At 34.6% G+C, this 18325-nt stretch overlaps 1 protein-coding gene across 2 annotated transcripts in view; it reads right to left on the bottom strand.

Annotated features, from left to right (window-relative positions):
- Positions 1 to 1041: 1041 nt before the first annotated feature.
- ZC3H6 (zinc finger CCCH-type containing 6) overlaps positions 1042 to 18325 on the bottom strand; it is a 52702-nt gene continuing 35418 nt past the window's right edge. For both annotated transcript variants that reach the window (XM_036873201.1, XM_036873202.1), the window contains 7 exons: positions 13768 to 13884; positions 13038 to 13149; positions 10380 to 10489; positions 9116 to 9369; positions 6971 to 7482; positions 6416 to 6649; positions 1042 to 3518 (listed from right to left, as the gene is read on the bottom strand). In XM_036873201.1, the coding sequence (XP_036729096.1) occupies positions 2047 to 3518; positions 6416 to 6649; positions 6971 to 7482; positions 9116 to 9369; positions 10380 to 10489; positions 13038 to 13149; positions 13768 to 13884 (2811 nt within the window). In that variant the 3' untranslated portion in view covers positions 1042 to 2046. The remainder of the gene's footprint in view (positions 3519 to 6415; positions 6650 to 6970; positions 7483 to 9115; positions 9370 to 10379; positions 10490 to 13037; positions 13150 to 13767; positions 13885 to 18325) is intronic.

The following is an 18325-nucleotide window of genomic DNA, read 5'->3' as shown; positions in this document are numbered from 1 at the left end:
TTAAACCTTACTTTTAAATTAATCTTTTAATATCTCTCTTAGTAAAAAGGATTTTCTGTTAAGAATCTGGAAAAAAATCTGGATTCCATTTTGATCTTTAACAAGCCAAATTATCTTTTTTTGTGTGATATTTTAAATGTAAACAGCATCACTTACAATAATTATAAAATCATGAATTAAAGATTTGCTAAAATTTTCAATTTAATTACTAAAATTCAGCAATTTTACTGATTTTATGCTGATAAAGGAATATTATTCTTAGGAATATAAATGTGTCTATATATTTTTTTCTGTCAGTTTTATCCATTTTATTGACTTTTCAATTAACAATAAAGTTCGTTTGGACAGTAAGTCAGAAAATTCTTTCTATAATGGCTTTAAACTGCATTTTTTAACCCAAAAATATTATCCAGAACCATTTTAGGCTACAATGTAACCAAAGTATAAATTGTAGGAACTCACATTCCCTTGAACAACTGTCCTTCCACTTAGAACACAATGAACTTCTTAGGTAGGCAGGCAGAATTCTTGTTCACTTAACTGCAACCCCATTTAAGCATGGAATCAGAGCAAAACAAGTAAAAAGTGAAGAAGGGAATAGAAAGGATATACATTAGTATTAAACCATATGCTATCTGAGTGTTAGGTTCCCCCATAAATATTTTGCTGTATATTTAAAAAATCACTTCTCAAGGACTGATTTCCTCTACTTCCATTATCTTTTATAATGAAATACTCCTTTTCAAGTTACTTATTAGAGTTGTTACTAGCAAATACTGTCACATACCTCTAGTTCAAGATATTAATACATACACTTAGCCTGAAACTAAGCGTACTACTTAGTTTTAGTTATAAATAATATATGTATAAAACAGGTAGGGTTGCCATTATTTATATACTGCAATAAATATACAAGAATGAGTACAAATTATTTTTCATAAAAATACAACCTCTAACCAATTCAGGAGGTTTCCGAACTGTGAAGACATTGAATACATTAAAACACCAGGCAGTCTCCTCTGTTATAGAATGCCAGTCAGGTGAGATCTGAAAGAGATTCTTTATTGGTAGCCATATACAGTTGACTATACCATCTCTGTGTTTTCTTGCTATTTAAGAAAAAATATAGAACCTGGACATTTAAAACATTATCAATGCAATAATCACCACAGACTCACTGATCTTTTAAAATTTTGTTAAAAATTGCCAAAGTCATGATGAATACAATTATTGCAGCTACATCATTTGAAAAAGTAATATAAATTATGCTGCTAAAGACAAAAAACATCGAAACGCATAAACATCATAACGTATAACACAGCAGTAACTCATAACTATTAATATGAAAAATTAAATTTAAAAAGTTATGTTAGAGAACTTGGAAATTTTTCGCTTTAGCAAAACATTCTCTTTATATATCTCCAACTTCTATGATACAGTATACCATAAAATACTTTTAAAAGGTACAACATTCAAATGCTCCATTTACACAAATAATATTGCCAGTACTAATAAAAGTGATGCCCTTAAACATGAACTGCTCTGCTAATTATGATTTTAAAAATGTTTTACTTCATTTTACATTTTAGCTAGCAGTTAGCATTACATATTAATCAGTTCTGTGTTGACAAATAGGATCCTAGTCAAAATACTGTTTCTGAAAAGTAATGTACATTATATTGCTTGAAACTAATAACCATATAAAAGTGGTAATCATTTATCTAAACACTGATTATGAAAGACAACTGGCATATATTCAGGCAGAGTGTTGAGTTCATGACGGTTTATTTACAATAAGAGTATTTTTACTGAAGCTAACTTGATATATAGGTTTCTATGTCAATTACTACAGTCTCTTAAAATTATAAAAATATTATATAAAATACCACAGGCTTTAGAGGATATAACTTCATGTGGTTCTGATACTAGCAGCTGAAAAGTGTTTATAATTTAAAAATAAATAAACTATAGAGGTAAACCAGTTACAAAACAGCAGGGGACTGCAATAGTCACAAGAGTGAAAAGAACTGCTTAATTACACAATAGCTAACAAAACGGTGAAGCAGTTGGATCAAAAGTTTTAAAAACCTCTTTCAGAGATTTGTCATCTGTTGCTCTACGAGGATCATCATCTGGGGTGGGGCTCACCTGACCCGGCTGCTTTGACTGTCTTGGATCGCTGTACTGGGGTCTAATTAAGCCTGTTAATGCCTGAATCGGAAGACTGTGCACTGCTGGGACCTGAACGGTACCGGAACTCCCAAGAATATCTGCCTGTGGGTCAGCTGGCCCATCAACAGTGACGTCCACGTTTGGAGCGATTTTCTGTGGTAGGACTGCTTCTCCAGGAGGAGGCTCGTTTTTATCACTGCTTTTTAAACCACCACTTTTTTTCTGGTTCTCTGCATTTTCTGTTGCTAGCTCTGATGTAGATGATGAACTATGCTCCCTAGGGTCATACAAACTAATACCACTAAGAACTGAACCTGGAGTTCCCAGGGGAAGGCCAGCTGAAGATGAGAGTTTAGGGGCATATGGAGGCAAAGCCCCGGGACCAGAATTGCTAGATACTGCCCCTAAGGTCTGTGATGAACCAGAGTTTGATCTGGCTAAATGAGGGGCACCCTTTGATGTATGTGAATCCTTCATTACTGCTTGATGAGACTCTGTATTATGCAGTCTGTGAAGTCTAGGATCAAAATTTTTTTGCAGCCTAGGATCTCCTAATTTACTTCCTGAACTATGTAAGTCTCCAAATTGTTCTAGGTAGCCTTCTCTGTTTGCTGTGTTAATTTTGGCCTTGGCTGCTAGTTTTGCATCAGTGGCCACTGTGCTTTGACGAAGATCACTTTTTGTGTTCCATAACCTACTGAGCCTCTGATCAGCTATAAGAGGGGGCAGAGGTAAATTGATTGAAGATACTGGGTCAGGTTTAGGTAAAGGGACTGGAAGTAAGTCTTCTGGAGCCCACACGATGTGTTTTGCAAAGTTGGGTTTGGTTAGGGTAATATCCATTTTAATGTGACTAAACTGTCTCAGTTGTGACCTTGGATCCTGGAGCATTATACCAGGGGAAGAATCCAAAGGTATTAGGAAAGCTTTTTCTCTCAGTTCTCTTTCTGTATCTTCATCGTCATCGTCTCCTCTTTTGTGTTTGACATTAGGGCCAGCATTTCCATGATGTAAATCAAACTTTGCTCCACCAACAGAAGAACCTACATGACCACTTCCATTCCCTCTTAATTTCCTGGGATCCCATGCAAGTCTAAGATCCAGCGGGGTAGACTCAGAAGATTTTCTAACGTCTTGCCTTGAGATAGTCCTAAGTCTAGGGTCAACAACTTGGCTTCCTTTATTTTTCTCTTTAGCAAGTCTTGGATCAGTAGGAGTGCTGAGTTCTGTGGAAGGTTGTTGTTGACTCCTTAAAGTTTCTGTTTGCTTCTGCAATGTTTTCAGTATTGACTTGACACTGCTTCCTTCTTCCTCTTCACTACTGGAATACCAGTTAACGGTATCATCTAAATGCAGACAAAAACTATGGTAAAGAATGAAGCATTCATATTTGGCCTTAATTAAGATGAAAAAAAACACATATACTATTTCTGAAATAAGTGTAGTCTAACTTCAAGAAAACGCATCATAGAAATGACAGAGTTTCAACACTGGAACAAGATAAGATGTGGTATAACAATTAAATATTCAGTCACTATACTTTATAAAGAAAGAAGTATGATATTAGAACATGTGTAATGTCCTTCTAGTCAGAGAACAGTCTGAACCTTTCATTCCAACTGGCCAAAGGGAGCTCAGAAATGTGTGGTAAGACAGAGCTGGGGGAGAAAGGAAAACACTCTTGAAAAGGAATACCAAAATGTTTTGGCTCTCTTTAATTCAAGCAATCCCTTAAACTTCATAGCTCTGGATTTATCAGGATAACAAGGGAGAGCTATAAGAAAAAATACCTGGAAAGAAAACAAAACACTAACAATGATGGTTAAGGAAGCAAAGGGAACTGAGCAAGTGTAGGCTCAGGTGGGGACTTTTCACTCATACTATATTTTTAGATGTTTGACCTGTGTGAATATATTAATTATTCAAACATTAAATTAAAAACAACAAAGAAAACTAACAGCCTAAAATTTATATACTTTAACTTTACGAGAACACTTTGGGCCTTACTCTTAAAGCCTATGTAACCCTAGTGTATTAGGCACAGTGTTAAGACACATAATCATCAGAGGTCTTCTCTCTAGTAGAGAAGGGAATAAAAACTGATGCTTCAGGAGGGCGAGTCTCCTTCCTCTCCATTAAAACACACATAGGTTATCTCTGAATTGGCCATATATATATATGTGTGTGTGTGTGTATATATATATATATATATATATACACACACACACACATATATATATACACATACAGGAACATATGTACACACACATATTCATACATATCCTAGAATATCTTGGATCAATAGAATAGCATATATATTCTCACTTTTACCTCATCTCACTGCTCACTAATGTGTTTCCACAGCATCGAACTTTAGTGTTACACACTTAGTTTGAACAGAACAGTGCTGACAAAACAAGCACTCGGTAAAGCAATTATACTCCAATAAAGATGTTAAAAAAAAAAATACATAGAACAGATCCTTCCCTCACAGCCCTCAGAAGGAATCCACCCTGCCAACACCTAGCTCTCAGACTTCTGGCCCCCAGAACTGTGAGACAATAAATATCTGTTGTTTAAGCCAAAACAAAAACAAAAACAACAACAAAAAAAACAAGCACTCGTATTTAGGGTGGGGATATGGCTTAAAATAGTATATATCAATATTATATCACAATGGCAAAAAGTTTTACTCATATCTCAGTGTCTGAAAAAACTACTTCTAGACACCGGATCTCTTTTTTTTTTTTCTTTGACTTCCAGGAAGTCTAGAGCTAGACTTGTGATTCACTTTCAGGTGTTGTAGTTATTTTAAATATTTCTGTATAGGAGTTTCACTCCTCATAGAATTTGGTACTTGATCCAGATAGGTAAGACAATCCAAATCTGATCCAAATAGGTAAGATGCTATTTTATTTTCACTTTCATATCAATATATTTTATAAGCAGTCTTAAATTCTTTCTGGAATAAGAATGAATATAGAGCAGAAAGAAAGTAGAACAGTAGAGAAAGGTCAGTGGAAAGCAGATATTAGATAGAAAATGATAGTTAAGAGATTTGTATCAGCATTTTATCAAAGGACAAATAAAATTTATAAAGGCAATAAAATTTCTAACAATGAACAAAAACACAAAAAACCTAGCCGTTTAAGAAGTTTTCTGTATTCCGAGAAAACAAGCCTCATAAAACATTACCAATTTTATAGTATTATAGTATAAAAATTTATATCGTGTAGAAAAGTTTTAATTTTCTTATTTATGAAAACATAAAGCTTTGTTACACTTTAAAGAAAGATTACCATTAAAATGGTTGTGTATTAAAATTAGCACCTAAAAGAGTACACATAAATTTTACAGGAAATTAACTTATTAGAAATTCCTCATTTCCCTGTCATGCTAAATAAATGAAGAGTTAATAAAACCTTTTTTGAAAACATAACAAACAATGTTTATATAATAGCTTGTAGCTACCTAGTGTTATCTAGTTTTACATAGTTATTCATAAATTTCATGGGGTTTTTTTTGGGTTTTTTTTGGCTGCACCTCGAGGTATGCGAAACTTCCCAGACCAGGGATCAAACCCGTCTCCCCTGCAGTGGAAGTGCAGAGTCTTAACCACTGGACTGCCAGGGAAGCCCTAAATTTCATGTTTAAGAGTGGCCAAACACATCAATTTTGTAATTCATAAGAAGAACTGGGTGACTTAAAGTTCTCTGCCCTTAAATGAGTTAACTAATTGCTGTACACTCATCAATATCAAAAATACTAAGGGAAACTTAATGTCCCCACGTAGTCTTTTACATTAAAAATAATATTCCTTAATAACATAGCAGAACCTGAAGTATACAGCCTCTGCCCATGAATATCTAATAATCAAATAACTTTGAGCTTGAGTTACAAGTTAAAATTCCTGAACTGGAAGGTATCTTGTTCCTGTTCTATTTCTTTTCTTTAAAAAAAAAAGAAAAGAAAAAAGGCTTAATAGCAAGTCTGCTTGCCCAGGCCTCACACTCCAGCTTCAGATCTCTTTATTGCTTCAAATCAAACCCTTTGCAATTAACTACTAATTCATCAATGGCACTGGAAACTACAATCAATCCCAAGAAGATAGGAGCTATGAGATAAATTGGAAATAGAATAGATAGTTCCCATGAACTCATTTTTCAAATTTTAACTTATTCAAGACCATTTCAGGAACTGAGTGATCCAAATAGGTAAGATGCTATCATACCACCTGACACACCTTCTTCCTTGCTTGGTGCCCTCTGAGGTTGGGTGTTGCCTGGCTCTTCATCTTCTTGGTATTTCTGAGTAAGTCTAACAAAAAGAGCTCTCTGCACTGCAGGGAGGAGACCTGGCGCAGGCAGGGGGCCATGGCCTGTCACATTACCGCTGCTGTCCGACCCACTCCCGCGGGTAGGTGAGTCTTGAACGACAGGAGGCTGATGCTGGGCAAATTCACCATGCCACGTCCCATCTGCATACATAACATGGAAAGAGACACTGATTTAGCATAAAACTCCACTAGACAAGTACCACTGTGAGTTGTAAGAAATTGAGTTACAATAATATCCCATTTGATTATCAGATTATTATGTGATTGTAAGCACTTTTTAAGGTTATCTAAAGGTCTATTGTTACAAATATTTGGTTAAATTTAAATCATATTTTAATGTTTCAATTTCATCACATTTTACGTTGCTTTATTTAAAACATGCATTCTTTTCATGCTTTTAAAGAAAAATAGGACTCCAGATATTTTAAATTAGAAATGAGTTATTTCAAAAGGTAAGCTTACCACCAGAGTTATTGGGAGGTTGAAAATTATGTACAGCATGCTGTGAATAGTAATTATCATAAAACTCAGCTGGGTTTTGTAAGGACTCATAATTAGTACTGAGCTGCATTTCACCAGGACTTTGCAGGTGTGATGAACCTGGAGAACAGTGATTCTCTCTAGGTACTTTCATCATGTGTTCTGGAAAGCCAGGGCAATGGTAAGCGCCACTCATATTTGGTGGTGTCAAAGGTGTATCCAGTTGAACAAGTACTCCCGCTTGACTGTGAGGGCCTACAATTCCAGGTGGACCAGGCGGCAAAGGTGGGCTCTGCGGCATTGGTAGACCAGGAGGTCCTGCGCATGGATGATGTCCAGGGGAGCCTGGGTGCATCACAGGACTATTGTGTCCCTGAGACATATTAGGTCCGGGACCTGGACTTGACCCCGAACTATACATATGTTGAGTATGTGGGCTGCTTTCCTGAAATTGTGGTCCTGGTGGTGAGGCACTGTTATAAAATGCTGGTGGCCTGTAGACAAAAGAATAATATTTCTTAGTTCAAAGAAAAGAGGCAAACAAGAATGTTACATTTCTAAATAGATATTGGTTGAATGTTTTACGGTACCAGAAGAGAAAACTATATTTTTAAGAAGCAATTTATTCCATATTATCTATAAGCAGAAATACCAACATATGTATCTTGCCTTCATTTTAGCCCCCAGTTTTCTTAATTGCTGCTTACTATTATCTGTTCTAAAACTTAATATTGATGTTTTGAAAAATATAGAAAAATACAAAGATAAATAAGATTCATCTCTAATCTTATCACCCAGAGATAAAATTTTTGATTGGTTCTCTTCTAATCCTTTTTCTAGGCACACACAGACCTTTTTATAACAAAATTAGAATCATACTCTATAAACGTACCGCTTGTATTACAATTTCTAATTGGTTATTGCTTGCATATAAAAAGATTTTAGTTTTTGAATGTTGCTCTTCTTTCTGGGCATCTTACTAATTTAATTACAGTTGGCCCTCCATATCAGCAGGTTCTGCATCCACAGATTCAACCAACTGCAGATCGAAAATATTCAGAAGAAAAAAATTGCAAAAAGTTCCGAAAGCAAAACTTGATTTGCTGTACTCCAGCAACTATTTACATAATATCTACATTGTATTTACAACTATTTACATAACATTTGCATTGTATTAGGTATTATAGATGATCCAGAGATTATTTAAAGTATACGGGAGTATGTATGAAGGTTATACGCAAATACTTCACCATTTTAATATAAAGGACTTGAGCATCTGTGGATTTTGGTATCCACGGAGTTCCTGGAACCAGTCCTCCTCAGACACCCAGGAACAACTGTACAACTTCTAATAGTTTTGTCAGTGATTCCTTTGGGTTCACTAAGGGAAAATGCCCAAATAATGAATCTGCCCCACCATTTCTAATCATATCTATTATCATATCTATTATATCTTTCTCTTTTTGCATTGACTAGGATCTAATCTATAATATTTAGCCAAGCAGTGGACAGAGTTGTCTTCTTCTTGACTTGCATAGAAATACTTTTAACGGCTCACATTAACTGTGATATTTGCTACAGATTTCTTATTCCTCAATTGCTGAGATCTCATTGCTTCCCCGAGTCTTCAGGATTAAAAGAATAATCAACAATGGGACTTAGAGCCCAGGTGCACAGACCCTGGAGGATGGGAAGCAAGACTGGAAAATGCAAACCTGGACGCAGACTTATCCAGAGGTTTTCCTCTAATAGCCCAAGGAACGACTTCTCTAAAAGAATGAATACGCTGGAGACATATTACCCACTATTTGAAGATGTTATCAATGACAGTGCTGCCTCATAACAAGGTGGTAGGAATGCCAGTTCCATCCACCTGGCAGTGCCCTTCAGGATTAGTGTGTGGAGAGGTTTCTGAAGCTGTGTCAAGGATTCTGTACAGAAAAGCACTGATGGCAGGCAGCAGAGGGTGGGGCAAAAAGGAAGCGGGAAGAAGCAGTTGGGGTGCATGCCAGATATCTGCTACCTCTACCTAAGTTTAATTATATGATTGACATGGAATACAAGTTAGTTTCTTAATAAGAATTTTTAGGGGGAAAATGCAGCCATTTTTTGAAAAATTTAACTTACTTCTTCCCAATTTTATGTGCTAAATCCACAGTAGGTTTTACAACTATTTCAAAGAGAGATGGAATTTTCTTGAAATCATCAGAGAGATCTGTCTGAAAATCATCTTCGGGATCAGAAAAGGGAAAATGCTCTGGTGGGGTTGGCAGAAGCCCAACTCCTGGAGGCGGTTTGGGAAGAGGAGTTATGCCACGCTTTCTAAGTTCTTCTAACTCTCTTTCGTCTTCATTTGTAGCTTCTTCTTCAGTATTCAACACCTAAAAATAATTGGCAAGGATTACTATTTCAAAACAAGCTTTCTTCCTCACATTTAAAACTGTGAAGACTTGAGTAAACTAAACTAGTTTTGTTAATAGAAAAATACAATATTAAAGTTGAAATAGATCAGACATAGCTAACTAATTTTTTATAAAGAATATGAGGTTCAAAGAGGTAAGGGATATTTCTTAAAGTAAATTAGCTTTTGTAGAAATCAAATTTTGTGGTTACCAAGGTAGTGGGAGGAAGAACTGGATGAAGGTACTAAAAAGGTACAAACTTCGAGCTATAAGATAAATAAGTACTAGGGATGTAAAGTACAACATGGTAAATGTAATTAACAGTGCTGTATGTTATATATAAAAGCCGTTAAGAGAGTAAATCCCAAGAGTTTTCATCACAAGGAAAAAAATCTTTTCTACTTCTTTAATTTTGTATCTATAGGAGATGATGGATGTTCACTAAACTCCCTGTGATCATCACTTCAAGATGTATGTAAGTCAGATCATTATGTTGTACACCTTGAATTTATACAGTGCTGCATGCCAATTATATCTCAATAAAACTGGAAAATAAATAAACTGCATTTGAACAGAAGTTCAACTGAGAGAAGTAAAATTTATGAGGGACTGGTTGAAAAAATTAGGTTTTTTAATGGCAGAACAATGATAAGAACAAAAGATTCTGGTTTTTTTTAAGGTTAAGGCAATTATATTACTTACTATCATTAATAAGTAAAGGATACTATAATAGGTGCCACTATTGAGCATTTACTATTTACTAGGAGTGGTATGAAGTGTTTCATATACATCACATAATTTAATCTTTTAAGAACAAAAGATTCTTAATTCTTAGTCCAATATTCCTGCTTTTCTAGCACATTACATTAATAGAATAAAGCATAAACTAACAAGTCCTTGATCTCTCAGCAGAGTTTTATAAACTATGACTTATAAAACATGATTCAAGTCAAATGAATCTGTAATCAAGGTGCAAAAATATTACTCACTTTGTCCAAAAGTTTCTTTGTTTCTTTAGTCAGATCATCATGTGAAAATTTACAGTTGTCTCCTTGGTAACATTTTGCTCCACTATGATAGAACTTGCATGGAAATTCATGTAAATAAAAATATTAAGGAATAGACCACGTAAAATCAAACTCTCATATTTTTAAACCAAAAACCATAACTGCTGAATCAATAAGACTTTATTACTATATATTGTACTAAATTTTCTATAATCACACAACTTATTTAATTTTTAATTTTAAGATAAAATATTTTAAATACATGGCAAAACATTCAAAAAATTTTAAGTCTCCTCTACTCTATTAAAACTAGAAAACATTTTTTTTAGAGCTTAACTTTTTTTTTTTTTTTTAAAGGAATTCCTTTATTTTTATTTTTTATTTATTTATTTATGGCTGTGTTGGATCTTAGTTTCTGTGCGAGGGCTTTCTCTAGTTGCGGCAAGTCGGGGCCACTCTTCATCGCGGTGCGCGGGCCTCTCACTATCGCGGCCTCTCTTGTTGCAGAGCACAGCCTCCAGACGCGCAGGCTCAGTAGTTGTGGCTCACGGGCCCAGTTGCTCCGCGGCATGTGGGATCCTCCCAGACCAGGGCTCGAACCCGTGTCCCCTGCATTGGCAGGCAGATTCTCAACCACTGCGCCACCAGGGAAGCCCAAGAGCTTAACTTTTTATTTTAAAAAAACTTGACTGTACAAACTATATTACCTGTTATTTTTTTCTGTCAGTGATAGATGTTTATATCTTCTATCACAGCAGAGTTAGTAATGTAGGTAACTAACACAGACTTCCTTAGAAAGAGCTTTGGGTCAAGATTTCACAAATCATCTCCCAAATACCGTAATATAAATTACGCCAAAAATTCTGTGCAAAATCTAGATGCTTTCACCACTGATCAAAAGAGTCATGTTAAAGTTTCAATAGTTTGTTGAGAGTACCATGATACTGAAATGTTAAGTATAAATGTTAAGCTTGGATAATTAGCTAATTCCATTAATATTCTTTTTTCTCAATAACCATTTTTTTAATTGAAGTATAGTTAACTTACAATGTTGTGTAAGCTTCAGGTATACAGCAAAGTGATTCAGTTATACATATATATATATCTATTGTTTTTCAAGAAAACAATTTTTTAAAGTAAAAATATTTATAATGGCTATAGCAAATATTATAGTGTAATTTAATTATGTAAACTCTGTTACTTTACTCAATAAAATAAAATATAGAACAAATAAATTTTGTAGCAAGAGCTCATATCTATGAAGAAAATAAAGGGGTCTGATATGTCAAATATCCCCAAAATGAAAACTACAGGCTAATCTTACTTAAAATTTTGGAGACAAACTTCTAAAGAAAATATTAAATCTAGAAGTATAGTGAAAAATATACCATTTTCAGGTAGTGTATGTTCTGGAAATTTCTGGGTAGTCTTAGGAAATTTATTACTGTAATCATCACATAGATAAGGTCAAGAGAGAAAAATCATGTGATCATCTTAGCAGATATAAAAGGCAACTGATAAAATTCAAGATCTTTTTTTGATATTAAAAACTCTTAGTAAAATAAGGATATACATACTTAACTTGATTTTTTTAAAAAATCAATCTTAAAACTATAGCCATAAGCCAAAGCAAAAGGGCATTATCTTTGAAACATATATTATGCTGCCACAATCACTATTATTTAACATTTTTCTGGAAGTATAGACAATACAGTTGAAACTGTCATGCCACAGATGGCATGACTATGGAGAAAAACATAAGAATAGATGGAAAGCTTTAAGAAACAGTTCAGTAAGGTATCTGGTTTCTAAAGAAGTACGTCAAATCTGAAAAAAAATTTTCTTTGTTTGAATAAGACAAATTTATCATAACATTTTGGTAAAGAAAAAAGGAGTATGTGCCCTAGTAAATATCAAATATAATATTACAGAGGGGAATGGTCAAAGAGCACAATGTGTAATAGTATAGAAGCAGAATTATGCACAGAGGAAAATTTAGAATATGGTTAAGGTGACCTTTTAAATCTGTGAAGAGGGGACAATGAGCTAACCATTTGGAAAAAAATAAGGTACTTACTGAAGGACAGTATATATATATATATATATATATATATATATATTTTTTTTTTAAGAGGACCATATATAGTGAAATGCCGTAAGGGTAAGGTAGGAATACAACTGGAATGTATAGATTTCCAAAGGGAGAAGTAGGGAAGAATATATAGTGCTTATCATTACGTGGTAAGATTTGAGAAGACTTTGATTTTATAATTTCCAACAATGACAATTTATTACTTATGAACCTAAGTAAATAATCATTTAGTCACAGAATAAATATGTTGCGAACTACTCCTTCAGGAAGCACGGTCTCTTGAAATACTTATAAGCTGAGTATATTAAATATAAAGTACATTTATTTCATAGATTTTTTTTCCAAAGGGAAGTTATTTCATTTCCCTAAAGAAAACAACTCAGTTTGCCCTTTTGAAGTGCAAGGGATGATTAGACCTGGTTTATATAACGTGCTATCTTAAATTTAAAACCAAACTAGGCTTTCCGGGTTGTACTTATGATTTTTAAAGCCTCAATGATGCTTGAAAACTGCAATATTTTGGTTAACATGTTTTTAATAAAGGATATTATGCATATAAATGCAGTTCTCGCCTTTGGTACAATATCCTTGTAAATAAAATTTGCAGATCTCTTTTCTCTTCTCCAACTCTGCATCATGATCAAATTTACATTGATCTCCCTGTTTACAAAAAAAGAAAAGAAGAAAGAGAAAAAAAAAAAGAAACCACTGAATTGAATTTTCTCCGTGGTGTTTCATGGTAGAACTATGGTCATATCTCCAGTCTTTAAATAATGAGCTAATGATAATTCAAACAGTCCTTAGAATTCTTGCCCAAGACAGTGGATGTGGCTGTGTGCAGAGAGCCAGCACAGGCAGCATGACCTCAGAGGATACTGCCTGGCCCCACCAGCACTCACCATTTCTAGCTGAGCTACTCTGGGGACTTATTTAACCTCCTCGTTTGGCCATGTTAAAAACAAGCATAATAACAGTAACTACAGTTCACTGTGTCACTGTAAAGATTAAAACATTTAATATTAGTGATCTACTTCGAACAGTACTTGCCATACAGTCAGCATCATGTGTTTGTTAAATAAGATCTCAAGTTATATTACTGCCCCAGAATGTAATTAAATGAGTTCTGATATACAGTATTCAACGCAAGATACATTTTGAAGAACCAGTTTTATTACAACTATATGAGAAATGAAAAAACTAACCACCCCCTAAAATGACTTTAAATTTTAAAGATGATTTCAGAAGTTAAAATGATTTATGATACCCCTATAAATTTACCTTAATACATCTCCCTTCCAGAAAGTATTTACAGATTTGTTTTCCTTTATGTTCCACTGTGTGCTGATTAATAAATTCCTGAGTCATAACCTTCCATTTTTTCCCTGGTTTACTATACTGCAAGAAAAAAAATTATTTAAATAAAACATATGAAGTAGTAAAAAGGTATTAAAATTTATAGTCAAATGAATCTAGAAAGCAGTATACATTGATTATTAAAAGTAGTGAAGACTGGACATTCTGATGCTATTCATTTACTTGGAGAGAGATATGCTTCTAGAAAAGTGCTTATTGCTATACTAGTAGTTGCAAAGAACCCTATTTCTAATTCAATGAGGACACACAACTACGTTTTTCAAAATAAAATTATGAAAATCTTGAAAATTAACAATAATACTTTGGCAAAGGTACAATAAAATATTTACTCTCATGTACTGTTGATAGAAGACGTAAAATATTCATATTGTTTGACACAAAATTTGTACTTTTCAGGATTATTCTGAAGGAATTATCAGGAAGGCACACAAAGATTTATTCACAAAAATAACTACTGCAGAATTATTTACAAGTAAAACAAACAAACAAAACAAAATCTAGAAATACTGTACCCATCCAAAACTAGGAGACAAGTCAAACACATTATGATACATTTAGGTGGTAGAATATTATGCTGTCATTAAAAAATCATGGGATGGACAGACAATTTGGGGACATAAGAAAATGTTCACAATACCTTACCAAGTGAAAATGTGACCCCAGTTTATAATAATAAAGACAAAGAAAAAGACTAAAAGAATACACCCCTACCTTTAACAGTGTATGTCTCTAGATGTACCTCTAAAAAATTATAGATTGCTTGCGTGTGTGGTTATTTTGTACTTTCTATAGGAAAAAAATGGAGGATGTATTCTTTAACTTTAAATTTAAAAAATTAAGAAAAACTAGTATGTGGTAGAAAATCTCACAGCCCTACTTATTTTTCTTAGTTCTTCTCCTCAGTCCCCTATTCAACTTTTGCTACAAGTATAAGAGGGTTGAGTAGCAAGAGAGTATGATGCTTAGCCAAGCTAAGGAGTTCCACTCATGAGCGCTATAAAACACCACTGTTTTTCAGGCTCTTAGCATGCATAGTGCCTTGAACATCGAGGAGCTTAATAACTATTGACATTTGCTCTTCTGATTTGTTATCAGTTTTCCCTTTTCCCTCAATTTGTTAGAAGATGGAGAACAAAGCACAATCTACTGAAAACAGGAAACTGCCTCACAGCAAACACTTAAGGAAATAGATGGCTAAACTTAAATCTGATCCTCAGCACTCCCAACTGATGAAATATATATTTTACTAGAAGAATTCTGAAAAAAAGTATAAGAATACCAGGAAAATAGATAATCTTTGAGGTTCTTTTAAAAATATATATATATACCCAAATTGCCCAAGGAAAACGCAAAGAAACTGCTTATACTCTACTCTGATAGGATCATTTAAAATGTCTTAAATCTATGCAAATTTTACTTACAAACATTTTCTATTTCTAGGCTCACTTAGAACAAGTAGATATAAATGACCAGTTCACATATGCCTTCTGTACAAGGAATTGTGGCTGTAATAAAATAGGCAGCCAAAGAGAGTGCACTGTGCAAAGTCAATGAGCCAACTTGAGGAATATAACTCTGAAATTAAAAAGTAAAAATATTAGGTAATCACCCTCCCCCCCAAAAAAACGCTGAAAAATGTACCAAGTTGTACCTATGTTTCATTAATAACTCACTCTTTCTGTCTATGTTACTTTCTAATGATACCCCTCGTTGTCTTAACGGAGGATCGTGGGGGGCTGTTTTTTTTCCAGTTTAGCTCTGTTTAAACGAGTAGTAAGTATTGCAGTACCCATAACTATGGGAAAACTGACTATAATCAAGGTATTCTAGAAAATCTAAAGCAACTTAAACAAAATTTCAGGATAAAATAAAGTGCCTAGAAGATCTGATCTTTTAAGCTTGAGCCTACAGAAGAACCACAAATGTCCTCTATCCTTTTTTTAAATTTTTAATTTAATTTTTATTTTATATAGGAGTAGAGTTGATCCACAATGTTGTGTTGTCCTCTATCCTTAAGACCTTTTATGAACTATAAGAGCTGGAAGAACGACAGAAGTAATCTAGTTCATCACCCTCATTGGACAAATATGAAAACTGAAGATTAGTGAAGTTAGTGACTTGCCAAAGGTTACGTTTCATGTTAGTAGAATCAGATAGAACTCTTTGCACTATATCACACTGTTTCAAAGAAAACACAATTCAAGAAAGAGGGAGAAGGAACTCCCTGGTGGTCCAGGGTTAGGACTCTGCGCTTCTACCGCAGGGGGCATGGGTTTGATCCCTGGTCAGGGAACTAGGATCCCGCAAGCTGTGCGGTGTGGCCAGAAAACAAAAAAAAGAAAGAAAGAAAGAGGGAGAGAAGGAAAAGACAGAGAAAGGGAGGGAAAAACCAAACTATCCACTTGGTGATTTTAAAATTTACTTACTCTAGAGGATGTATTATATTGGTATAGGGAACAAGAGCATAAAAGATTTTTCAAATATACTAAAAGGAGGAGGAAATTAAGGATCTACTGGGAAAAGAATATGTATTTATAAAAAAAATTTAATAGTTACTATAAAGACTAAAAAATTTTAGGAGTTATATGGCCAAAAGAATGAATAAGGCTTTAAAATCCATCAAAAGTTTGCATGTTCTGTGACTATACTTGAGTTTTCAAGAAAATTAGTGTGGACATGCAGGTATTCCTAAATTTATCTGGCCTTTGGAGGATCTTAATACTCCTTGAAAAGGCAAAGGTAAAAATGGATCTACGTTGGCCACTCCAAGTATGTTCACTCTACCCTGGATGGGCCTCCGCCAAAGCACTCCTGAACATGAGCTGCTTCCTTGGACGCTGACACGCTCCTGCTTGTTTCTGGAACCGTAAGAAGAAATCTCTCATGAGAGCCAATAAACTGACATAGTGTTGATAACATATTTTAATCTTGATAAAGAAAGGAAAAATATTCTAAATCTGATAAATGCAAAAGAAAGAATTTATTCTGATTTTCTACTACATGATAAAGAAATCTTTTAGTTGCAGCCCAGATCTGCAAACATCTAAAATGTTAGTGCTTGAAGAGGCCATTAGAGTTAATACTGTACTCTAATTTTACAGATTGAGCAAACTGAAGCTCAGAGATAGGCAGTAACATGATCAACACCATACTTTCTTGGAAGCTAATTTTTTTTCACATATAGGGTGTGAGTACTGAATATAGGAGAAGGCTTACTTAGAAAACACTCATATTAATTTGGTCTAGTGAAAGCAGCACATCCTAGACATCTACACGTGTCTAGAAAGATGGACAGGCAGGTTATAGTCACCCAGAAATTCTAAGCTTGTTTCCATGGAACGGTGAGTTAAGAGTAAATGTTAGTAGGTGTGTAGGAAAAAAAGAGTTCATGGTCAAGTAAATTTTGAAAATGATGGGTTGAACAAAGTAAAACAGACTTCTTTATGCCTAACCTGCTCAGAGTGTTTAATACATTAATGTTGACTGAGAATCCCCAAGAGTAGCATAGCATGTGCTGGGTTTCACAAATTCATTTGGGACCAAACTTCTTTTTTCTGTTAACAACTCCCTAAGTTGTACATTAACTAGTACATATTAAGAAATCTTTGCCCATTATCTTTAAACCCAGAAATGAGAAAACTGAGAATTTTCCAATTACAATATGTTACTATCCCTCTTCTTTTTTTTTTAATTTTTAAAAAAATTTTGGCTGCATTGGGTCTTCGTTGCTGCGCACAGGCTTTCTCTAGCTGTGGTAAGCAGGGGCTACTCTTCGTTGCGGTGCGTGGGCTTCTCATCGCGGTGGCTTCTCTTGTTGCAGAGCACGGGTTCTAGGCGCGTGGGCTTCAGTAGTTGTGGCACGTGGGCTCAGTAGTTGTGGCGCACAGGCTTAGTTGCTCCGCGACATGTGGGATCTTCCCGGACCAGGGCTCGAACCCATGTCCCCTGCATTGGCAGGCGGATTCTTAGCCACTGCACCACCAGGGAAGCCCCTACTTTCCCTTTTCTATCAATCAAGGTTGCAGCTACTGATAACCCACCCTTGCTCTGTACAATTCAATCAAATCTTACTGGAACAGTGGCAGAATACAGGAATTGGACCACTCTAATCCAGAAAGTCGCTACAAGGTTGAAATGTACTGTTCAGAGTTCAGTTCAATTCAACATATATTTATCCAATATCTACTATACACATAGTTCATAAATTCATCTTTCCAACCATTTATACCTCCTTTCTTCTCTTTTAATGATTTCAACTGTAATAAGTAAGTGAATTTACCGCTATCTCCCTTCTTGTTCCTGCTACGTATTGAGCTATTAGAATTTTATTGCCATTTGCATCTAGGGACCATGACTCCTAGGAAAGGAAAGTACAACAGAGAACTAATAGAACAAACATGTTTGCTTTCAGACATATCAATTTTATTTTGAGGTGCTTTCCAACTTACCGATTTTATTTCGA

This window comes from Balaenoptera musculus, chromosome 13, assembly GCF_009873245.2.
Source record: "Balaenoptera musculus isolate JJ_BM4_2016_0621 chromosome 13, mBalMus1.pri.v3, whole genome shotgun sequence".
Classification (NCBI taxonomy): Eukaryota; Metazoa; Chordata; class Mammalia; order Artiodactyla; family Balaenopteridae; genus Balaenoptera; species Balaenoptera musculus.
This window is presented reverse-complemented; position numbering and strand designations above follow the sequence as displayed.